We start from the raw sequence: 26,171 nt of genomic DNA on the forward strand, positions 1-26,171 counted from the left end.
CCCCTATCCATGAATCTCTAGTGACGTCCCTGCCGGGACCCTTTGGATGACAAATCAGAGGAAGATTTTCAAAAAGTAAGTGAATATTTCATCTCCATTTGTGAATTTATGAAACCTGTGCCGGTGGTCAAACAATTGCATGGCATGCTTTCTCTTTAATAGCTACTGTAAACCGGACAGTGCAGTTACATTAACAATAATATAAGCTTTCAACCGATATAAGACACTTGTATGTGCCTCAATGTTAAATATCCATGATTTGTATGATTATTTATTTGAATTGTGCGCCCTTCAGTTTCACCGGAAGTTGTCCCCCAGCAGGAAGTCCAGGCTTGACCTGTGTCTGGGACACCTGACCATACTGCTTAAAGGGGAATGGAAACACTTTAGGAAATACATCGAGGCAAAGACATGTATTTAATCCACTAATACTAAACATGTGCATTTAACATAAAAACATCTCTATATTTAGTATTTAGGTTTATTTGAGCTATGGTCAGCTCCATTTTCAATTGTCGTAGTAACAATTTAGATACGTGACCATACTACTTAAGCCACTACATCTTCTTTAGTTACCAGTCATCTTATTGTCTTAGTCCAGCTATAGTGATTGCAAATAAAATATACAGACCCCATCTCTTTGGAGTTTATAGTAAGGCCTACTTCTACTAGGAAATACATCTTGGTGACATTCCAGGTTTCCCTTTTTCCAGTTTCACTACAAACCACATGAATAGTGTACACACTAAAACATGAGGGTTCCTCAAGGGGTTCTTTGGGATTTGTGATGGTTACAAGTGGAATCATAATGAGTCCAATAACCCTTTGAGCTCTTCAATGGTCCTTCACAGGATTCTTTGCTCCTTTAGTGGCTTGTGTGAATATTTTGTACTGTGAGTAAGAGTGTAATTCCAGTTTATCTAATGTGTCGTGTTATTCCGTTACATATTATATATATGACTGTTTGTCGGTGACGGTGTCTTGTGAAAGACTTGCGTATGACCTTGTGTCAGTTGTGAACGGTTGACTACTCCCGGTTGTTCCAGAGGTCGCTCACTTGATTCTACTTCTCAAGTAACACAAAAAATGACACAGATGGAATTTTAACAATATAATATGGCTGAATAGATTAAGAGACCCTTTATGTTTTTTCAAAAGGATCTACAAAGAACCTTTCAGATTGTGAAAGGTTAGTTATAGAACCATTCTCCATAAAGGTTCTATAAAGTACCATAAAAAAGGGTTCTTTATAGTCCCAAACAGGGTTGTAAGCATAGCGGAACCCTGTTTTGGTGCTATATAGAATCTTTCTTAACGGCTCTTTATAGAACCTTAAGAAAATTATCTTTATAGCACCTTACATGTTCCATTTAGAACCTTATGAGGATGGTTAGAAATTGCTGCAGTGCAATATGACGTAGCAATCTAGACACTTCTCCAAAATAGACAACCTAGACTATCCCGTTTCCACCATCTCTGACACAACTTTTATGGACCGGTAACTGTGCTAATATGGACACTGTACCCATGATGGTCGGATTGTGTGTCGTCATCTGAACAGGATCCAGAGGAGACTAGCCAGACAGAGAAGCAGCCCAGAGAGGGTGTGTGTGTGTCCGGTTGAGGCGGGCGGATGTGGTGGGCAGTCCGTGTAGGGTGGGATACAGGCTGCGTAGGCCATGACGTGGGCGATATAATTCTGCTCTTTGACCCCGTGAAAGAGGTGGGCCATGGGGCCCTTGGCGTAGATGGCCACGTCCTCCCCGCCGTGGGTCTCAGAGTCCAGAGGGACTGCAGCCTGCTGCATGTACTCTTCATCGTCTGAGAACCAGAGGGGTAGTGGTTAAAGCCCAATTTGTCTACATGTTTATAAACACATACAAGGCGCGTTCACGCTGCACCTTAGCCCTGGGCTAAGAGCCTCCTGAGAGCCTTAGCTAAGGGAGATTTTAGCCCGGGGCTAAGCGAGTGTTCACACTTGAATATTGTAAGTGGGCTAGAACCAACATTAGCCCAGGGCTAGCTGGCCCTTCTCTGGAGCAGGGTTAGCATCGACTTTTTGAAGTTAGCCCCAGAAACACAGTGCCAAAATAGCCCGTGTGAAACGGGGACAATAACCACGCCTAGACTGCTGACTGTCCAATCACAAAAGCTGCACTGTCACTTAATGTACATATGCTGGTGATGCCTGTAATGTGTTCGGTATTTTATTTTTTATAAGTAAGTCCATACTATTTCATTCTTCTAGGACAAAAAAACAATACTTTCATCAATGCAAAATCATCGTTTGATATGCCTAACAAAAAATGGTTGCAATGCAGGCTGGCTAACATCTTCTCATGTAGCCAACTAAAGCTAAAGTTGGTCCCTTGGCAGGGATAGAATGTTGGTCGTGTGGCAGGGATAGAATGTTGGTCCCCTGCCAGGGATAAAATGTTGGTCGCGTGGCAGGGATAGAATGTTGGTTCCCTGGCAGGGATAAAATGTTGGTTGCGTGGCAGGGATAGAATGTTGGTTGCATGGCAGAGATAGAATCTTGGTCGTGTGGCAGGGATAGAATGTTGGTTGCATGGCAGAGATAGAATCTTGGTCGTGTGGCAGGGATAGAATGTTGGTTGCATGGCAGAGATAGAATCTTGGTCGCGTGGCAGGGATAGAATCTTGGTCGCGTGGCAGGGATAGAATGTTGGTTGCATGGCAGAGATAGAATCTTGGTCGCGTGGCAGGGATAGAAAGTTGGTTCCCTGGCAGGGATAAAATGTTGGTCGCATGGCAGAGATAGAATGTTGGCTCCCTGGCAGGGATAAAATGTTGGTCGCGTGGCAGAGATAGAATGTTGGTTCCCTGGCAGGGATAAAATGTTGGTCGCGTGGCAGAGATAGAATGTTGGTTCCCTGGCAGGGATAAAATGTTGGTCGCGTGGCAGAGATAGAATGTTGGTTCCCTGGCAGGGATAAAATGTTGGTCGCATGGCAGAGATAGAATGTTGGTTCCCTGGCAGGGATAAAATGTTGGTCCCACGGCAGGGATAGAATGTTGGTTCCCTGGCAGGGATAAAATCTTGGTCGCGTGGCAGGGATAGAATGTTGGTTGCATGGCAGGGATAGAATGTTGGTTGCATGGCAGGGATAGAATGTTGGTTGCATGGCAGGGATAGAATGTTGGTTGCATGGCAGAGATAGAATCTTGGTCGCGTGGCAGGGATAGAATGTTGGTTCCCTGGCAGGGATAGAAAGTTGGTTCCCTGGCAGGGATAAAATGTTGGTCGCATGGCAGAGATAGAATGTTGGTCCCATGGCAGGGATAGAATGTTGGTCCCATGGCAGGGATAGAATGTTGGTCCCATGGCAGGGATAGAATGTTGGTTCCCTGGCAGGGATAAAATGTTGGTTGCGTGGTAGGGATAGAATGTTGGTTCCCTGGCAGGGATAAAATGTTGGTCGCGTGGCAGGGATAGAATGTTGGTCCCCTGGCAGCGATAGAATGTTGGTCCCCTGGCAGGGATAGAATGTTGGTCCCCTGGCAGGGATAAAATGTTGGTCGTGTGGCAGGGATAGAATGTTGGTCCCCTGGCAGCGATAGAATGTTGGTCCCCTGGCAGGGAGAGAATGTTGGTCGCGTGGCAGGGATAGAATGTTGGTCCCCCGGTAGGGATAGACTGTTGGTCCCCTGGCAGGGTTAGAATGTTGGTCCCCTGGCAGGGATATAATGTTGGTTCCCTGGCAGGGATAGAATGTTGGTTGCATGTGTGTTTGTCTGTTAGCCCAAGTCAGGTTCATCCTTGGGAGCAATTTCCATCTGTACAAATAATAGTACGCAAGTATAAACACCTTGGGACCACGCAGCTGTCAGACTGCTCAGGAAGAAGACGTCTCCAAGAGATGAACATACTTTGGTGCAAATCAATCCCAGAACAACAGCAAAGGACCTTGTGAAGATGCTGGAGGAAACAGGTACAAAAGTATATATAAAAGTATACAGTAAAACGAGTCCTATATCGACATAACCTGAAAGGCCGCTCAGCAAGGAAGAAGCCACTTTTCCAAATCCGCCATTAAAAAGCCAGACTACGGTTTGCAACTGCTCATGGGGAAAATATCATACATTTTGGAGAAATGTCCTCTGGTCTGATGAAACAAAAATAGAACTGTTTGGCCATAATGACCATTGTTATGTTTAGAGGAACAAGTGGGAGTCTTTCAAGCCGAAGAACACCATCCCAAACGTGAAGCACTGGGGGTGGCTGCATGATGTTGTGTGGGTGCTTTGCTGTAGGAGTGACTGTTGCACTTCACAAAATGGATGGCATCATGAGGCAGGAAAATTATGTGGATATATTGAAGCAAAATCTCAAGACATCAGTTAAAGCTTGGTTGCAAATAGGTCTTCCAAATGGACAATGACCCCAAGCACACTTCCAAAGTTGTGGCAACATGGCTTAAGGACAACAAAGGTATTGGAGTGGTGATCACAAAGCCCTGACCTCAGTCCTATAGAAAATTGGTGGGCAGAACTGAAGAAGCGTGTGCGAGCAAGGAGGCCTACAAACCTGACTCAGTTACACCAGCTCTGTCAGGAGGAATGGGCCAAAATTCACCCAATTTATTGAAGCTTGTGGAAGGCTACCCAAAACGTTTGACCCAAGTTAAGCAATTTAAAGCCAATGCTACCAAATACTAATTGAGTGTATGTAGACGTCTGACCCACTGGGAATGTGATGAAAGAAATGAAAACAGAAATAAATCATTATCTCTACTATTATTCTGACATTTCACATTCTTAAAATAAAGTGGTGATTGTAACTGACCTAAGACAGGGAATGTTTACTTGGATTAAATGTCAGGAATTGTGAAAAACTGAGTTTAAATGTATTTGGCTAAGGTGTATGTAAACTTCCGACTTCAACTGTATGTACATACACAGGCAAACACACACACACACACACACACACACACACACACACACACACACACACACACACACACACACAAACTATTCATATGCGTATTACTTTAATAGTTGTAGTACACTTACAGTAATCCACCAGTGAGATGTTTCCTCTCGTTCCATTCACATGTACATAACCAGGACCGTTGGCATACAGGATGCTAGTGAATGGCATCTTATCCTCTGCCTTCTTGTGTGCCAAACCTGACACAAAATGGTTGACATAACATGAGGGTGAACATTACATTATGTGCTGGACACAAAAATATATGAGATTGCACCCTTACAGGACAGTGTACATTGTAGGACATCCTTGCGATCCTTGAGGATCTCCTATAATATACATCGTACTATCTGTAACACACATGGGACTACGACTGTTTTGGGTCGTACCAAAAATGGGGTTTCCGCGGGGGGTGTTTCCTCCGAAGGTGAAGACGTGGGAGTGGTCTGCAGTTACGACAGTGAGGGTGTCTGATTCTCTGGTGAGCCGGGAGGCTCGTTGCACCGCCCGGTCAAACATCACAGCCTCAGTCAGCGCCAGCTTGGCAATGCCATCATGGTGCCCATGGTCAATTCTCCCTCGTAAAACAAGAACAACACAACACAACTCAGACCGAGTTGATGATCGACTCAAGAAAGGGGGGGACCTTAAGACTGAGGGTGTCCTAAAAATTGACATATTTCTACTCCTTTATCATTGAATCCTAACTTGAGATCCTCACTCATTAAATGTGAAAATTGTGTGATCTCAATTTAGGACTTGACCCCTCTTGAACAATATTGTTTCAAAATCAAGTAGAATTTCACTTTGTTAACTAACAAAAAGCAATTCTGCTGCCACTACAACCACAGCTGTTAATACAACCACAGCTACCATTACAACTACAGCTGTCATTACAATCACAGCTGACAATGCAACCACAGCTGTCAATACAACCACAGCTGCTGTTACAAACGCACAGCCACAGCTGTCAATACAACCACAGCTGCCAATACAACCACAGCTGTCATTACTACCACAGCTGCCATTACACCCACAGCTGTCAATACAACCACAGCTGCCAATACAACCACAGCTGCCAATACAACGACAGCTGTCAATACAATGACAGCTGTCAATACAACCACAGCTGTCATTACTACCACAGCTGCCAATACAACCACAGCTGCCAATACAACCACAGCTGCCATTACACCCACAGCTGTCAATACAACGACAGCTGTCAATACAACCACAGCTGTCATTACAACCACAGCTGTCAATACAACCACAGCTGTCAATACAATGACAGCTGTCAATACAACCACAGCTGTCATTACTACCACAGCTGCCAATACAACCACAGCTGCCAATACAACCACAGCTGCCAATACAACCACAGCTGTCAATACAACCACAGCTGTCAATACAACCACAGCTGTCAATACAACCACAGCTGTCAATACAACCACAGCTGTCAATACAACCACAGCTGTCAATACAACCACAGCTGTCAATACATGCTGTCAGTAATTGCTGTCAAAAATTACAATATCATAAATGCAAAACAGGATGCAGCCTGGGTAAAAAAATAATATCTTCGCAGTTCTTGTTGTATATGTAATAGTAGCACATGCTACAGTATGTGTTTAAATAAAAGTACTCATCTTTTACAAAGAATCTTCTACAAAGAGGAAGTAGCCTTTGGGTTTTAAATAAAGGTACTCATCTTCTACAAAGAGGAAGTAGCCTTTAGGTTTTAAATAAAGGTACTCATCTTCTACAAAGAGGAAGTAGCCTTTGGGTTTTAAATAAAGGTACTCATCTTCTACAAAGAGGAAGTAGCCTTTGGGTTTTAAATAAAGGTACTCATCTTCTACAAAGAGGAAGTAGCCTTTGGGTTTTAAATAAAGGTACTCATCTTCTACAAAGAGGAAGTAGCCTTTGGGTTTTAAATAAAGGTACTCATCTTCTACAAAGAGGAAGTAGCCTTTGGGTTTTAAATAAAGGTACTCATCTTCTACAAAGAGGAAGTAGCCTTTGGGTTTTAAATAAAGGTACTCATCTTCTACAAAGAGGAAGTAGCCTTTGGGTTTTAAATAAAGGTACTCAGCTTCTACAAAGAGGAAGTAGCCTTTGGGTTTAAAATAAAGGTACTCATCTTTTACAAATAATATTTTACAAAGAGGAAGTAGCCCTTGGGTTTTAAATAAAGGTACTCATCTTCTACAAAGAGGAAGTAGCCTTTGGGTTTTAAATAAAGGTACTCATCTTTTACAAAGAATCTTTTACAAAGAGGAAGTAGCCTTTGGGTTTTAAATAAAGGTACTCATCTTCTACAAAGAGGAAGTAGCCTTTGGGTTTTAAATAAAGGTACTCATCTTCTACAAAGAGGAAGTAGCCTTTGGGTTTTAAATAAAGGTACTCATCTTCTACAAAGAGGAAGTAGCCTTTGGGTTTTAAATAAAGGTACTCATCTTCTACAAAGAGGAAGTAGCCTTTGGGTTTTAAATAAAGGTACTCATCTTTTACAAAGAATATTTTACAAAGAGGAAGTAGCCTTTGGGTTTTAAATAAAGGTACTCATCTTTTACAAAGAATCTTGTACAAAGAGGAAGTAGCCTTTGGGTTTTAAATAAAGGTACTCATCTTCTACAAAGAGGAAGTAGCCTTTGGGTTTTAAATAAAGGTACTCATCTTCTACAAAGAGGAAGTAGCCTTTGGGGTTCTTGCTGAGGATCTGAATGGCTTTCTCTGTCATCTCGACGATGGACGGGTCACGTGTGGCATTCCGGAAAACCTCAAACCGCATGTCCTTTGGCTCAAAGAGACCTGCCGCCACAAGAAGGAAAGAGAGAGGGAGGAAGAAAGAAAGTAATAAAAGAGAGAACACAATGTTGGGAACGCAGTTCACCTTTTGGTAACAGTTAATGACAGAAGTACGTTTTTCCTGGTGAAGAAAAAAAATAAATAAATACGTCATCCATATTAGGAAATCATCCATTCTCAGACAAAACTTCAGTGACAGTCTTGTCATTCATTACTTAGTCAATAGAATGGCATGGTATACAGTATACAGTATATAACACTAACACCTGATAACATTCATATACACTAGCGGCTAAGGGAATGTTTGTACGTGTGGCTGTGTGTAGGGTGTGCGCATATGTGTGTGACGTAGAGGAGGCTGGTGGGAGGAGCTATAGGAAGACGGGCTCATTGTAATGGCTGGAATGGAGAGAAAAAAGACATAACGGTATAAAACATATCAAACATATGGAAACCATGGAAACCACGTTTGACTCCGTTCCATTTATTCCATTCCAGACGTTACATCCTCCTACAGCTCCCCCCACCAGCCGCCTCTGTGTGTGTGTGTGTGTGTGTGTGTGTGTGTGTGTGTGTGTGTGTGTGTATCTGTGTGCCCATTTATGCAGAATGTTGATTTTTTCTTTTAAAACAACCTACCCAGGAGACGGTCAGTAGTCTTTACATTAATCTCGTCAAACTGCTTCCTGTGCCAAACATACTGGGAACTCTTGTGCTGAAACACAGACATCACAGAGGACACAGTTTGATTCATAGCTTTACATTGACGCCATGCGTTAACCCAACATCAATTACACCTAACAATTTTACTGGCAATTAAGTAGTAAATAAAAACAGCCCTGAGCTGTAAATTACGCCTGTCTCATGTTCAGCGGGTCACAAATGGAAGAAAAAAAGACTGGAAACAGAATATCAACCTGGACTTAGTCACTGTTACTAGCCGGCTACCACCTGGTACTCAAACCTGCACCTTAGAGACTGCTGCCCTATGTACATAGACATGGAACACTGGTCACTTTAATAACGGAACACTGGCCCTTTTTAATAATGGAACACTGGTCACTTTAATAAGGGAACACTGGTCCCTTTTAATAATGGAACACTGGTCCCTTTTAATAACGGAACACTGGTCACTTTAATAATGGAACACTTGTCCCTTTTAATAACGGAACACTGGTCCCTTTTAATAACGGAACACTGGTCACTTTAATAATGGAACACTTGTCCCTTTTAATAACGGAACACTGGTCCCTTTTAATAACGGAACACTGGTCACTTTAATAATGGAACACTTGTCCCTTTTAATAACGGAACACTGGTCACTTTAATAATGGAACACTGGTCACTTTAATAATGGAACACTGGTCACTTTAATAATGGAACACTGGTCACTTTAATAATGGAACACTGGTCCCTTTTAATAACGGAACACTTGTCCCTTTTAATAATGGAACACTGGTCACTTTTAATAATGGAACACTGGTCCCTTTTAATAATGGAACACTGGTCACTTTAATAATGGAACACTGGTCCCTTTAATAATGGAACACTGGTCACTTTAATAATGGAACACTGGTCACTTTAATAATGGAACACTGGTCCCTTTAATAATGGAACACTGGTCACTTTAATATTGGAACACTGGTCACTTTAATAATGGAACACTGGTCACTTTAATAATGGAACACTGGTCACTTTAATAATGGAACACTGGTCACTTTAATAATGGAACACTGGTCACTTTAATAAGGGAACACTGGTCACTTTAATAACGGAACACTGGTCACTTTATTAATGGAACACTGGTCCCTTTAATAATGGAGCACTGGTCCCTTTAATAATTGAACACTGGTCCCTTTAATAATGGAACACTGGTCCCTTTAATAATGGAACACTTGTCACTAATAATGTTTACTTACTGTTTTACCCATTCCATATGTATGATACTGTATTCTAGTCATGGATCATCCTATTTAACTACTGCTGTACACACCCTTTCTATTCATATACTGTTCATACTCTCTATACACACCATGCCTTCAGAAAATATCTATACCCCTTGACTTACTCCATATTTTGTTGTGTTACAGGCTGAATTCAAAATTGATTAAATACAATTTCTTCTCACCCATAGATATATATATCCCGTAATTACAAAGTGAAACATACATAAATATCTCATTTACATCAGTATTCACTACCACTGAGTCAATACATCCATGAATCCCATTTGGCAGTGAATACAGCTGAGTCTTTCAGGGTAAGTCTGTAAGAGCTTTGCACATCTGGATTGAACAATATTTGCATGCTCTGTCAAGTCAGTTGTTGATCATTGCTAGACAGCCATTTTCAAGTCTTGCCATAGGTTTTCAAGCAGATTTAAGTCAAAACTGTAACTGGGCCTCTAAGAACTTTCAATTTCGTCATGGTAAGGAACTCCAGTGTATATTTGGCCTTGTGTTTTAGGTTATTGTCCTGATGAAAGGTGAGTTTGTCTCCCAGTGTTTGTTGGAAAGCAGACTGGACCAAGTTTTCCTCTATGATTTTCCTGTGCTCAGCTCTATTCATTTTCTTTTTATCCTAAAAAACTCCCTCCATTTGCCGATGACAAGCATACCCATAACATGATGCAGCCACCACCATGCTTGACAATACGAAGAGTGGTGTGATGAGTTGTGTTGAATTTGCCCCAACATAAAGCTTTGTATTCAGGACATTAAGTTCATTTCTTTGCCACCTTTTTTGCAGTATCACTTTATTGCCTTGTTGCAAGAAGGCTGCAAGTTTTATAATATTCCTTCTTTTCACTCTGTCAATAAGGTTAGTATTGTGGAGTAACTACAATGTTGTTGATCCATCCTCAGTTTTATCCTGTCGCAGCCAATAACCTCTGTTTTAAAGTCACCATGGTGAAATCCCTGAGTGGTTTCCTTCCTCTCTGGCAACTGAGTTAGGAAGGATGCCTGTATCTTTGTAGTGATTGATACACCATCGAAATTGTAATTAATAACTCCACCATGCTCAAAGGCTTAAACACGTTTTCTCCTGAACCTATTTAGGCTTACCATAACAAAGGGGTTGAATACTGATTGACTCAAGACATTTCAGCTTTTCATTTTTAATTAATTGTAAGAAAATTCTGAAAACATAATTCCACTTTGGCCTTATGGGGTATTGTAGGTAGGCCAATGTCACAAAATCTCAATTTAACCAATTTTAAATGCAGGCTGTAATACAGCAAAAGGTGGAAAAGGTCAAGGGTGTGAATACTTTCAGAATGCACTATATATTGATATTCCCGACTCTGAAATTGCTCGTTCTGATATTTATTAATGTCTTTATTTACATTTTTGGGATTTGCGTGTATTATTTTGCATTGTTAGGTATTACTGCACTGTTGGAGATAAAAAAACAAAAAAAAAACACACAAGCATTTCCCTGCACCTGCGATAACATCTGCAAAATATGTGTACGTGACCAATAAAATTAGTAATGCTCATTTAAGTTTTCCATTGCAAAAAAAATTTTTTTTGTTGTGTGCCCGAATGAACATGACCATGAAAGTTATTTTGCCACTTTTATAACGGAACTGGCTGAAGTTCTGTTGGGTTCAGCTTCCAGAACACTAACACTGTTCTGTGGGGTTCTAACAGACAACAGGTTCCAGAACACTAACACAGTTCTGTGGGGTTCTAACAGACAACAGGTTCCAGAACACTAACACAGTTATGTGGGGTTCTAACAGACAACAGGTTCTAGAACACTAACACAGTTCTGTGGGGTTCTAGCAGAACACAGCTTCCAGAACACTAACACATTTCTGTGGGGTTCTAACAGACAACAGCTTCCAGAACACTAACACATTTCTGTGGGATTCTAGCAGACAACAGGTTCCAGAACACTAACACAGTTCTATGGGGTTCTAACAGACAACAGGTTCTAGAACACTAACACAGTTCTGTGGGGTTCTAGCAGACAACAGCTTCCAGAACACTAACGCATTTCTGTGGGGTTCTAACAGACAACAGCTTCCAGAACACTAACACATTTCTGTGGGATTCTAGCAGACAACAGGTTCCAGAACACTAACACAGTTCTGTGGGGTTCTAACAGACAACAGGTTCTAGAACACTAACACAGTTCTGTGGGGTTCTAGCAGACAACAGCTTCCAGAACACTAACGCATTTCTGTGGGGTTCTAACAGACAACAGCTTCCAGAACACTAACACATTTCTGTGGGGTTCTAACAGACAACAGGTTCCAGAACACTAACACAGTTCTGTGGGGTTCTAACAGACAACAGGTTCCAGAACACTAACACAGTTCTGTGGGGTTCTAACAGACAACAGGTTCCAGAACACTAACACAGTTCTGTGGGGTTCTAACAGACAACAGGTTCCAGAACACTAACACAGTTCTGTGGGGTTCTAACAGACAACAGGTTCCAGAACACTAACACAGTTCTGTGGGGTTCTAACAGACAACAGGTTCCAGAACACTAACACAGTTATGTGGGGTTCTAACAGACAACAGGTTCTAGAACACTAACACAGTTCTGTGGGGTTCTAACAGACAACAGGTTCCAGAACACTAACACAGTTCTGTGGGGTTCTAACAGACAACAGCTTCCAGAACACTAACACAGTTCTGTGGGGTTCTAACAGACAACAGCTTCCAGAACACGAACACAGTTCTGTGGGGTTCTAACAGACAACAGCTTCCAGAACACTAACACAGTTCTGTGGGGTTCTAACAGACAACAGCTTCCAGAACCCTAACACAGTTCTGTGGGGTTCTAACAGACAACAGGTTCCAGAACACTAACACAGTTCTGTGGGGTTCTAACAGACAACAGGTTCCAGAACACTAACACAGTTCTGTGGGGTTCTAACAGACAACAGGTTCTAGAACACTACACAGTTCTGTGGGGTTCTAACAGACAACAGCTTCCAGAACACTAACACAGTGCTGTGGGGTTCTAACAGACAACAGCTTCCAGAACACTAACACAGTTATGTGGGGTTCTAACAGACAACAGCTTCCAGAACACTAACACAGTTCTGTGGGGTTCTAACAGACAACAGGTTCCAGAACACTAACACAGTTCTGTGGGGTTCTAACAGACAACAGGTTCCAGAACACTAACACAGTTCTGTGGGGTTCTAACAGACAACAGGTTCTAGAACACTAACACAGTTCTGTGGGGTTCTAACAGACAACAGCTTCCAGAACACTAACACAGTTCTGTGGGGTTCTAACAGACAACAGCTTCCAGAACACTAACACAGTTCTGTGGGGTTCTAACAGACAACAGCTTCCAGAACACTAACACAGTTCTGTGGGGTTCTAACAGACAACAGGTTCCAGAACACTAACACAGTTCTGTGGGGTTCTAACAGACAACAGGTTCCAGAACACTAACACAGTTCTGTGGGGTTCTAACCGACAACAGGTTCCAGAACACTAACACAGTTCTGTGGGGTTCTAACAGACAACAGGTTCCAGAACACTAACACAGTTCTGTGGGGTTCTAACAGACAACAGGTTCCAGAACACTAACACAGTTCTGTGGGGTTCTAACAGACAACAGGTTCCAGAACACTAACACAGTTATGTGGGGTTCTAACAGACAACAGGTTCTAGAACACTAACACAGTTCTGTGGGGTTCTAACAGACAACAGGTTCCAGAACACTAACACAGTTCTGTGGGGTTCTAACAGACAACAGGTTCCAGAACACTAACACAGTTCTGTGGGGTTCTAACAGACAACAGCTTCCAGAACACTAACACAGTTCTGTGGGGTTCTAACAGACAACAGCTTCCAGAACACTAACACAGTTCTGTGGGGTTCTAACAGACAACAGCTTCCAGAACCCTAACACAGTTCTGTGGGGTTCTAACAGACAACAGGTTCCAGAACACTAACACAGTTCTGTGGGGTTCTAACAGACAACAGGTTCCAGAACACTAACACAGTTCTGTGGGGTTCTAACAGACAACAGGTTCTAGAACACTACACAGTTCTGTGGGGTTCTAACAGACAACAGCTTCCAGAACACTAACACAGTGCTGTGGGGTTCTAACAGACAACAGCTTCCAGAACACTAACACAGTTATGTGGGGTTCTAACAGACAACAGCTTCCAGAACACTAACACAGTTCTGTGGGGTTCTAACAGACAACAGGTTCCAGAACACTAACACAGTTCTGTGGGGTTCTAACAGACAACAGGTTCCAGAACACTAACACAGTTCTGTGGGGTTCTAACAGACAACAGGTTCTAGAACACTAACACAGTTCTGTGGGGTTCTAACAGACAACAGCTTCCAGAACACTAACACAGTTCTGTGGGGTTCTAACAGACAACAGCTTCCAGAACACTAACACAGTTCTGTGGGGTTCTAACAGACAACAGGTTCTAGAACACTAACACAGTTCTGTGGGGTTCTAACAGACAACAGCTTCCAGAACACTAACACAGTTCTGTGGGGTTCTAGCAGACAACAGGTTCCAGAACACTAACACATCCTTAGGTGTAAAAGCTCATAAAATATCCCCTCAATGTGACCAACAACAGACATGATCAATATGTACCTGCTTGGCCTTCATCCAGACGTCAATGAGGTTCCTCTTATCTTTCCGATCCCCTTTCCGGGACGAGGAAGTGGGGTACTCAGGGTCTGGAGTTCCCTTTGGTGTCATATACATCCGCCCCCCACCCAGGATAACCTGATGCACCAGAAAGATACTTCATATTACTCTGTACATTCCACACACAGTAAGTAGTACAGTATGTCCCAATCCTGGTCCTGGGGACCTAAAGGTGTGCATATTTCAGTTTTTTTGCCCTTGAACTAACACACCTAAATCAGGTCAAATACCTGATGTTGATTACTGTTACCACAGGGGGAACTGCTTTCCCCAGATTGTGTTTTCTCTATTTACTCTCCTCCTCCCCCCTCCCAAATCAAATCAAATTGTATTAGGCACATGCGCCGAATACAACAGGTGTTTCACCTTACAGTGAAATGCTTACTTACGAGCCTCTAACCGACAGTGCAGTTTCAAAAAAATACTCTCTCTGTCCTTGTTGAGTGCTAGGGCCCAAAACTAAAATCTGTCCTTGTTGAGTGCTAGGGCCCAAAACTAAAATCTGTCCTTGTTGAGTGCTAGGGCCCAAAACTAAAATCTGTCCTTGTTGAGTGCTAGGGCCCAAAACTAAAATCTGTCCTTGTTTGAGTGCTAGGGCCCAAAACTAAAATCTGTCCTTGTTGAGTGCTAGGGCCCAAAACTAAAATCTGTCCTTGTTTGAGTGCTAGAGCCCAAAACTAAAATCTGCATGCCTTTGGGACTCTTCCCACTGGGCAAAGTATTGGTTGGGTTTAATTTATGTTTCTACATCATTTCAACCAAAACAAGCCAATGTGATGACATTGAATCAACATGGAAACATTTTTGTGTTTAATTAAAAGAAACATCTACGTAAGGGAATTGTGTTTTATTTTCACTCAAACATTTAACCTAAATACATTGACATGGGTGAATTATTTTGTCAATTTCGCGTTAAATTCAGTTTAGTTGACAACTGAACCAAATCAAAAATAGACGTTAAACTGACATCTGTGCCCAGTGGGTTAGGACCAGGTTTACTGCAGTGAAAAGCAATGAGATGATAGTTATTATAGACTGTGATATCAATGAAAGGCCTTCATGGAGACTTACATCAATGTCAACGTTGGTCACCAGCTGTGTGGCAATATCGACACAGCCCTGTCGGCGGGCACTAGAGGGAATGTCAGCATCGCTGTACCAGCTGCGGCTCACTGAGTGGGCATAGGCGGCAGCAGGAGAGGCATGCTGTACACGAGTGGTGGTCACGATGCCCACTGACTTCCCTGGAACACATATCCCATTGATAAACATAGAGGTGTACATTGTCCATATTAGGACACACTTCCACACCCTAGACATGCACACACTATTCACTGATAGACACAAAAACAACTGATTCTACAATGGTACTCATCTATGAAATTATATTGAGGCATACAAACATTTTAAATAGACACTCTTATTCTTACTGACTAAGAGGAGCAACAGAATTTTCTCATAGTCGGCTAAGGGTTTGGAACTAGCAACCTTTGGTTACTAGCCAACCACGAGGCTACCTGCCGCTCACAAACTGATTTCTTCTTGAGTCTACATCTACAGCATGGTTACTGTCAACTCAATGTCCACAGATGTCTGGGAAATTGCGTTTTAAAAGTATTTTATTGTGTGCAGGTTCTTAATCTGTTTTGGAATTAATCCTGGCCGTAAATATAAGAATCAATGATTAACAAGTCTAAGGGTTATGGGTCTTAAAGGCCCAATGCAGCCATTTTATATCAATATCAAATACTTTTCTGTGTAACAATTAAGTACCTTACAGTAATAGATTTCCATTAAAATGGTCAAAAAAATGCTTTTTAGCAAAAAACTATTTCTCAAGTAAGAAATGTGCTACAACTGCCTGGGAGTGGTCTGAGTGGGGACGGGAAAGGGAAAACTAGCTGTTATTGGCAGAGAGGTTTGGAACTCTTTTTGTTATTGGTCTATTAACCAATTTACCACATGGTGATGTCACCATGGAAAGCCGGAACTCCCACCCAAGTTAACCTGCTGATTAGAAGGTCCTGTGTCGATTTTATTTTCAAACAGCAACCATGGGGAATTTGTTCACAGTTTTACAGTGTTAGTTTCATCCACTGTTGTAAAATATAATATAAAACACAGGAAAAAATATAATTTTGACTGCACTGGGCCTTTAAGGGTCACTTAATATCAGATGATCGTTTTACTCCCAGACACAGTAGATAATGAGTTGAGAACATTGCACTTTAGATAACCTTGCAATCCTATCATCCTCATCTATCTATCTATGGTGGAGTGTGTGAGGGTGTGGATGCAAGATAAATATAATGATAGTGAACCTTGACCATGTGTAAGCCCTGCCCGTTTTGTTACTGCTGCTACCTCAATCAACCGTTTCAATTACCCTTTGAAATGACTGGAGAAAAACCCTCTCGATGAACTCAAACTGCTTTTGACAACGAAATCAAACAACAAACTACCCCTTGCTAATCTGGAGACTCACTTTTGTTGAACTGTCATTACAACTGCTTGATGGCTTGATTGGTCAAATAAACCTGGTAAAATGAAGTTTGTCGTCTGGCTATGGGTCTTAAGGGGCTCTGAATGCATTGTCAGCATGCAGTCAAAGCTACTAACCAATTTTGGAACTAATTAGTAATCGAAAATCATATCCTGCTGTCAACAGTAGATGAGAGTTGTATTTATAATATAACGTTGGCTAACTTAGCTAGCTAACAGGCATTTGGAGAAAACAAGTTATATTAACTGACTAGGTAGTGTTAGCAATGGTGGTCAATGAGACACTGAGACTAAGACAAGACCAAGACTGAGAGCTAGCTAACCAGCTACCAAACAATGCAACTTCGCATCATTTTCTGGACAACCGAGAGTCGGAGTCGACTCCAAAAGCCCTGTCTAGGCAGCTAGGCGTAGGTTACTGATTATCCTTGAATATTTTGGTAAGTAGAGATTGTAAGAAGGCTCCATGTGTATTGCTAATCAATTACCCAGGTCATTAGGGTGCAGGCACACACTAACTAGGGAAGTGGAATGAATGGGCTGCTGCACAGTCACTATGAGAGCTCGCCCAGTTAAATTGTGCAAAATAGCATTTTTTAATTCAATTTAAAATTTAATTTTTTAATAGCATTTTTTAACATTTATTCTTTAAATGGTAATTAAGCTAGTGAGACACACAGTATATATAAAGTACTAGTCAAAGTTTGGACACACATAGTCATTCGGCAGGGTAGCCTAGTGGTTAGAGTGTTGGACTAGTAACAGGAAGGTTGCAAGTTCAAACCCCAGCGCTGACAATGTACAAATCTGTCTTTCTGCCCCTGAACCTCCTCACCCACTGTTCCTAGGCTGTCATTGAAAATAAGCATTTGTTCTTAACTGTTAAATAAAGGTAAAATAAAAAATTCAAGGGTTTTTCTTTGTTTTTACAATTTTCTACATTGTAGAACATCAACACTACGAAAGACATCAACACTTATGGGATCATGTAGTATCCAAGAAAGTGAAAAACAATTTAAAATATATTTTAGATTCTTTAAAGTAGCCACTTTCTTGTCTTGATGACAGCTTTGCACACTCTTGACATTCTCTCAACCAGCTTCACCTGGAATGCTTTTCTAACAGTCTCGAAGGAGTTCCCACATATGCTTTGTTGGCTGCATTTCAGTAGTAAACAAAGTCCTCAATTGTCAAACTTAAGTAAAAGTAAACATACCTTAATAGAAAATGACACAAGTAAAAGTGAAAGTCACCCAGTAAAATATTACTTGTGTAAAAGTATAAAAGTATTTAGTTTTAAATATACTTAAGTATGAAAAGTAAATGTAATTGCTAAAAACAGTTGTGTACCAAAGTCAAAGTATAAATCATTTCCAATTCCTTATATTAAGCAAACCAGACGGCCCATCTATTTTTAAATGTGAAAAATATATATTTCCCTCTAAGCATTCAAAATGTAATGATAACTTTTAGGTGTCATGGAAAATGTATGGAGTAAAAAGTACATTATTTTCATTAGAAATGTAGTGAAGTAAAAGTTGTCAACAATATAAATAGTAAAGTACAGATACCCCGAAAACCTAGTTAAGCAGTACTTTGAAGTATTTTTACTTAAGTACTTTAAACCACTGCCTCTTTTTCCTTCACTCTGCAGTCCAATTCCCACATATGCTGAGTACTTGTTGGCTTCTTTTCCTTCACTCTGCAGTCCAACTCATCCCAAATCATCTCACTTGGGTTGAGGTCGGGTGATTGTGGAGGCCAGGTCATCTGATGTAGCACTCCATCACCCTCCTTCTTGGTCAAATCGCCCTTACACAGCCTGAAAGTGGGTTTTGGGTCATGTTGAAAAACAAATGATAGTCCCACTAAGCGCAAACCAGATGGGATGACGTATCGCTGCAGAACGCTGTGGTATCCATGCTGGTTAAGTGTGCCTTGAATTCTAAATAAATCACTGACAGTGTAAACAGCAAAGCACCCGCACACCATCACACCTCCTCCTCCATGCTTTACGGTGGGAACCACACATGCGGAGATCATCCGTTCACCTACTCTGTGTCTCACAGTGAAAAGCAGTTGGAAACAAAAATCACAAATTTGGACTCATCAGACCAAAGGACAGAGTTCCACCGGTCTAATATTCATTGCTCTTGTTTCTAGTCTCTTCTTCTTATTGGTTCCTTTAGTAGTGGTTTCTTTGCCGCAATCTGACCATGAAGGCCTGATTCACACCGTCTCCTCTGAACAGTTGATGTTGAGATGTGAACTTATCCTCTGCAGCAGAGGTAACTATGGGTCGTCCTTTTCTGTGGCGGTCCTCATGAGTGCCAGTTTTATCATTGCGCTTGATGGTTTTTGCGAACTGCACAAATTTTCCATATTGACTGACCTTCATGTCTTAAAGTAATGATGTACTGTCAATTCTCTTTGCTTTTTTGAGCTGTTCTTGCCATAATATGGACTTGATCTTTGTCACGCCCTGGTCGAAATATATTATGTTTATTCTTCATTTATTCGGTCAGGCCAGGGTGTGACATGGGTTATTGTGGTGTGTTTTTGTCTTGGGGTTTTGTGGGATGTCTAGAGTTAGTCTATGGCTGCCTGAGGCGGTTCTCAATCAGAGTCAGGTGATTATCGTTGTCTCTGATTGGGAACCATATTTAGGCAGCCATATTCTTTGTGTGTTTCGTGGGTGATTGTCCTTAGTGTCCTTGTTCCTGTATCTGTGTTAGTTTACACTAGTATAGGCTGTTTCGGTTTTCGTTACGTTCTTTGTTTTGTAGTGTTTAAATGTAGATTTGTGTTACGTTTTGTTCATTAAACATGGATCGCAATCTACACGCTGCATTTTGGTCCGACTCTCTTTCACCGCATGAAAACCGTTACTATCTTTTACCAAATAGGGCTATCTTCTATATAACACCCCTACCTTGTCACAACACAACTGATTGGCTCAAATGCATTAAGAGGGAAAAATTCCACAACTTAACTTTTAACAAGGCACACCTCATTAAGCTGGTTGAGATAATGCCAAGAGTGTGCAAAGCTGTCATCAAGGCAAGGAGTGGCTACTTTGAATATTTTCATTTACAGAATACATTTTGATTTGTTTAACACCTTTTTGGTTACTACATGATTCCATATGTGTTATTTCATAGTTTTGATGTCTTCACTATTATTCTACAATGTAGAACATTTGACTGTTACCGTAATTGTGTCAATAATTTGTGGTTAACATACAGGTAACTGCCAAAATAAAGGAAACACCAACATAAAGTGTCCTTATAGGGTCTTGGGCAACCACAAGCCAGAACAGCGTCAATGCACCTTGGCATAGGTTCTACAAGTGTCTGGAACTCTATTGGAGGAATGCGACACCATTCTTCCACAATAAATTCCATCATTTGAATGTATTTTTTAAACGGTGGTGGAAAACGCTGTCTCAGGCACCGTTCCAGAATCTCCCATCAGTGTTAAATCGGGTTGAGATCTGGTGACTGAGACAGCAATGGCGTATGGTTTGCATTGTTTACATGCTCATCAAAGCATTCAGGAACCTCTCGTGCCTATGGATGGGGACATTGTCATCCTATAGTGGCATAGCCATGGTAGACAAAATAATGTCCTGCCCAGCATTTTTTTTACTTGACCTTGTGTGGAAGCCCTTGCTTTCAGTATATTGTACTTGGTATCTCTCATTTACTCAAGTGCTTCCTTTTTTTGGGCAGTTATCTGTATACTGTCTTCATAGCCCTTTCCTGATGTCAATGACCAAACTCGGCCCCTTCAGCCTCATGTGTGAAATGTTATGATTATATTTTAGAAATTCATAATTAATAAAGATACAATTATTATTTTTTACTGCGAAAATTGTTTGTTTCTATGTCAAACAGTTTTGTTATATTTCAGTCTTCTGTGATGTACATGAAAGGGAGTATTGGGACTCTATATCTGACATGGTTACAGGTGTCTTATTTTATTAAAGCCCATAACCGTGTGTGTGAGGTGGATACTTTTGTTTCAAAGTAGATTCGTTTAAGACTCCCAAGAAACACTCCGTGTGACCCTGGTGGCAGGTAGCCCTGTGGTTAGGTGTGTTGAGCCAGTAATCAAAAGGATGCTGGATCAAAGCCCCAAGCTGACAAGTTAAAACTCTGTTGTTCTACTCCTGAGCAAGGCAATTAGCCCCCTGTTCCCCACGCGCCAAAGATGTGAATGTCGATTAAGGCAGCCTTCTGCCGCTCTCTGATTCAGAGGCTTTGGGTTAAATGCAGAAGACACATTTCAGTTGAATGCATTCAGTTGTACAACTGACTAGATATTCTCCTTTCTTTCCACTGCATTTTGCCCACCGCAATAAAAGGTTAAATTGAATGTTAGGTATAAATATCAGTAACTTTTTCACTCATCATTATTCACATTTCCGTAACCGTGGTAGCATCCACATGAATGTAGAAGTGTTCAGAAACACATATTCCTATTTACAATAAAAGTGACTCCGTAATGACACAGTACATTATTTACCATTCATTCTTATTGGGCATAAAATAATCTGAAACACAAACAAAACAAACAGCAAATGCATCCAAACGAGTTTGTAAAATCACAAGCTTGATGTGATCATTGCCAAGAATTTAGGACCAAATAAACTTTCGACCAAATAAACTTTTGACTACTTTGATGCACTGTAAGTGAATTTGTCCACATACTTATGAGACCTTCAAATGGGGGGACCAGATATATCAAGTGCATTCAATTCTAAAGGTCGCACAGATATGTATGAAAATTCCCTCAAATAAAAGGTGACATTCTGTACCGTCGCCTCATATTAAAACATCTGAAATCCAAAATGCTGGAGTATAGAGCCAAAGTGAAAGATGTTGCTTCACTGTCCAAGTAAATAAATGTATGTAGGGGAGTGTATATGTAGATAGAACATTTTATGTGTGGCTCAGTCGGTAGAGCATGGCGCTTGCGTCGTGGCCAAGCGTCGTGGGTTCGATTCCCGCTGGGGCCACCCATATGTAAAAAGGAGTGGTCCCAGCCAACTTGTAAGTCGCTTTGGACAAAAGCGTCTGCTAAATGGGATATATTTATTATATTATTATGTTGAGGTTTCAATATATCACAAACTGTTTCTGCATATTGGTTAGTGATTTGGAAACTTTAAAACTGTACATCTGTCTATTTATCAAAAGGGACTGACAGGAAGCAGCGACAGCATCATTTTCAACTGATGTTTTCAATAGGATTCAACTTAATCAGGTAAAAACTGCTGAATGAGTCCAAAAATGTGCTGAGATTAATTACTTTTGATGATATACCAGACATCGTCTAAACAGGTTTGCCATGCCTATGCTGACATTGCAGCTTTTTATCTCATGTTGGTCTAGTCTTGTCAAATTGGAGTCAGAATTGAGAGTGTTGACTCCAACGACTCCGATACTACAAACACAAAACAGGTTAACGACAGTTGCTATCCACCGGAGCGTTGCGATTGGTTTTCCAAAATGTTGGGGCGGGACTTAGTGAATGGTCAATTGTGCAATGGAATGTGTATGGGGTGGCTGTGAATGGGTTGTGTAAGTGAGCATTTGTGTGTGTGTGTTTTTGTTTTTGCTTGTCTGTATAAAATGAGTGTGTATGTGTTGCGGTACACCATACCTTGTGCTTTGGCGCGATGTAGCACGGAGTACACTTCATTCCCAAACGTGGTGTTGCACTCGTAGGCCACTGCATTGGCGCTAAGGCCCACTGTCTTAGCGTTAGCCTTCACTCCGCAGTGGTACGCTGTAGCTGTGCTAGCGCTGTCTGCTACCTGCTTATCAACACTGTATGTCTGTATGGCACAAAACAAACACATACACACTCAAATGATAGCGATACATAAGTACTGGAACAACCTTTCCCCAACACCTAGGAACCTCGCCAAGAGGCTTGGAGCTCTTTGCGTAACAGCTAAGCTGCAATAGCTACTAAAGTCCAAAGTCCGAAGTCTCTTCTTGACTCTTAAACACTAGTTTATAAGATAACGTACAACTTTGCAGTGTGTCTTGGGTTGGAATCTTAGGAAAAAAAGGAAGGGTCATTGAGTCCCTGTAAACTACATTCTTTTGGTTGCCATTCAGTGCACCTTATCTGATGAATGTGAGCTAAGTTGGAATGGACATCGAAGAGACCGGAAATTCTTATCCAAATGTGTAGAATTCAATGGAGAATGAAAAGATTCTGGAATTATGTTTGGCTAACTTCTGTGTTTCCTGCTTTTACCACAATGGTTATGGTTGCATTTTAATTTTAAATGTAAAATTCAACTTAAGCTGCGTAACATTTTCTTACAACAACACCAAGAGCTGAGCTGTAGTAGGGTGAAAAACGACAAGATACAACACGTCAAGAGAACAGAGCATGCAAAGCATCTTCCTGAAATGAAACCAAGGACCAAGTGAATTGAATGGATGCATAGTGAGAGGTTTAGGGTGAAATAGAGCAGGGTTCCATCCGACCTTGGAGAGCGCGAGGTATGGAAAGGTATCCATGGCGAGCACTGTCTCCTCTCCCGACCGTCCTTCCATCTGGCCTCTCAGGATGCGAGCCGCAGACACAGTGGACACACCCATTCCTGAGTGACAAATGAGATGACAATGATGTCATTCACCCTCATTTATGTGTTCTAAGACCGAACACAACGTATTTTCTCATGGTTTTAATTGAGAAGCCTCTTATATTGATACAATTATATTTATACTGAACAAAAATATAGACGCAACATACAACAATTTAAAATATCTGAATTACAGTTCATATAAAGACATAAATATATAAATTAGGCCTTAATTAATGGATTTCACAAGACATAAATACATAAATTAGGCCCTAATTCACAGATTTCACATGACTGGGCAGGGGCGCAACCATATGTCGGTCTGGGAGGGCATAGGCCCACCCACTTGGAAGCCAGACCGACCCACTGGGGAGCCAGTCCCAGCCAATCATAATTAGTTTTTCCTTGCAAAAGGGTTTTACTAAGAACCTTGGCGTGACCCTGGACAACACACTGTCATTCTCTGAAAACATCAAAACAGTGACTCGCTCCTGCAGGTTCATGCTCTACGACGTTCGTAGAGTACGACCCTACGTCAGACAAGAAACGGATCAGGTCCTATTTCAGTCACTTGCCATCTCCCATCCGGACTACTGCAACTCGCTGTTGACTGGGCTCCCTGCGTGTGCCATCAAACCCCTGCGACTTATCCAGAACTCTGCAGCCCGCCTGGTGTTCAACCTTCCCATGTCACCCCGCTTCTCCGCACACTCCACTGGCTTCCAGTCAAAGCTTGCATACACTATAAGACCATGGTACTTGCCTACGGAACAGCATGAGGAACTGCCCCTCCCTAACTTCAGGCTATGCTCAAACCCTACACCCCAGCCCGAGCATTCCGTTCTGCCACCTCTGGTCTCTTGGCCCTCCCGCTCAGCCCAGTCCAAGCTCTTCTCTGTCCTGTCACCCTTAATGGTGGAACCAGCTTCCCCTGAAGCTAGTACAACAGAGTCCCTGCCCATCTTCTGAAAACATCTGAAACCTCTTCAAATAATGTGCTTGTAATGTGCTTGTGATATGTGGATGTCTCACTTAGCTGTTTTAATTAAGATGAATGCACTAACTCTGGATAAGAGCGTCTGCTAAATGACTCAATTCGCAATGTAAATGACTCAAGAAGAAGAAGAAGAAGACGAAGAAGAAGAAGAAGAAGAAGGAGGAGAAGAAGGAGAAGGAGAAGAAGGAGAAGAAGGAGAAGAAGAAGGAGAAGAAGAAGAAGGAGAAGGAGAAGAAGAAGGAGAAGAAGGAGAAGAAGAAGGAGAAGACGAAGAAGAAGAAGAAGGAGAAGAAGAAGGAGAAGAAGAAGGAGAAGAAGGAGAAGAAGAAGGAGAAGAAGGAGAAGAAGAAGAAGAAGGAGGAGAAGGAGAAGAAGGAGAAAAAGAAGAAGGAGAAGAAGAAGGAGAAGAAGGAGAAGGAGAAGAAGGAGAAAAAGAAGAAGGAGAAGAAGGAGAAGAAGAAGGAAAAGAAGAAGGAGAAGAAGGAGAAGGAGAAGAAGAAGAAGGAAGAGGAGAAGAAGAAGAAGAAGAAGAAGAAGGAAGAGGAGAAGAAGAAGAAGGAGAAGGAGAAGAAGGAGAAAAAGAAGAAGGAGAAGAAGAAGGAGAAGGAGAAGAAGGAGAAAAAGAAGAAGGAGAAGAAGGAGAAGAAGAAGGAAAAGAAGAAGGAGAAGAAGGAGAAGGAGAAGAAGAAGAAGGAAGAGGAGAAGAAGAAGGAGAAGAAGGAGAAGAACTTCCCCATCAATATCACAAAATAGACCTTTCATGCAGAGTAGAAATTCAGTCAGCCAATGACAAAAACACTGAGACGTTGTGTCCCTCGAAGCGTGCATCCCAAAGCCGCTCTACTCTCTTTAAACCACATTCGTTGGATGCACGCCTGAGCCTCAATAACTACAATTCCAATTATTTATCCAACAGTATTCCTCCAGTTTAACTCCTGTAATTGACAAAGAAATCCCTGTGCTAGATAGTAAAGTGGCTGTGCTCTGTAGTGCCAGATAATGCCATGCTTTACATAAACACCATCTGGTTATCGTATGTCTATGGTTCTGCCTCTTTACCGTCCCCCAGGAAGAGGATGATGTTCTTGGCGCGATGCACTCGGGGGCGGAGTCTCAGCGCGGCTTGGAGTGTCTCCTTGGCCTGAGCATTCCAATAGGCTGGGTCCCTCTCTTTCTCCAGCTCCTCTATATGAAAACAAAAACACAAAAGCACGTTACAGTTTCCTAGGGGACTTGGGTTCTGAGGATGCATCAAAAAGGACAAAACCTGCTAAGAAACACCTTGATGCCCCAGTCTCAGAATAGTGGCAGCAGTCCTGATGGTGTGAGGAAGACTGCACACAAAAACAACGGAAAGACAAACAGTCCATCCATCCCGTTGTGCCATAACAATTTACATAAGCTGGATCTGACACACACACACACACACACACACACAGACACACACACAGACACACAGACACACACACACACACACACACACACACACACACACACACACACACACACACACACACACACACACACACACACACACACACACACACACACACACACACACACACACACACACACACACTTTCTTTCTCTCCACTCACACACCTGACCACAATTACTTACAAACCACAGCTGAGGTTACCTGTGAGACGAAC

At 41.7% G+C, this 26,171-nt stretch overlaps 1 protein-coding gene across 1 annotated transcript in view; it reads right to left on the reverse strand.

Annotated features, from left to right (window-relative positions):
• Positions 1-1,362: 1,362 nt before the first annotated feature.
• Positions 1,363-26,171, reverse strand: part of alpi.1 (alkaline phosphatase, intestinal, tandem duplicate 1) — a 38,281-nt gene continuing 13,472 nt past the window's right edge. Inside the window, exons 2-12 of the mRNA XM_064952834.1 lie at positions 25,801-25,853; positions 25,579-25,704; positions 23,425-23,540; positions 22,583-22,757; positions 15,485-15,657; positions 14,357-14,491; positions 8,399-8,474; positions 7,628-7,762; positions 5,341-5,532; positions 5,035-5,151; positions 1,363-1,821 (exon numbers count right to left, since the gene is read on the reverse strand). Of these exons, the coding sequence (XP_064808906.1) occupies positions 1,550-1,821; positions 5,035-5,151; positions 5,341-5,532; positions 7,628-7,762; positions 8,399-8,474; positions 14,357-14,491; positions 15,485-15,657; positions 22,583-22,757; positions 23,425-23,540; positions 25,579-25,704; positions 25,801-25,853 (1,570 nt within the window). The 3' untranslated portion in view covers positions 1,363-1,549. The remainder of the gene's footprint in view (positions 1,822-5,034; positions 5,152-5,340; positions 5,533-7,627; positions 7,763-8,398; positions 8,475-14,356; positions 14,492-15,484; positions 15,658-22,582; positions 22,758-23,424; positions 23,541-25,578; positions 25,705-25,800; positions 25,854-26,171) is intronic.

Source organism: Oncorhynchus masou, chromosome 31 (genome assembly GCF_036934945.1).
Source record: "Oncorhynchus masou masou isolate Uvic2021 chromosome 31, UVic_Omas_1.1, whole genome shotgun sequence".
NCBI lineage: Eukaryota > Metazoa > Chordata > Actinopteri > Salmoniformes > Salmonidae > Oncorhynchus > Oncorhynchus masou.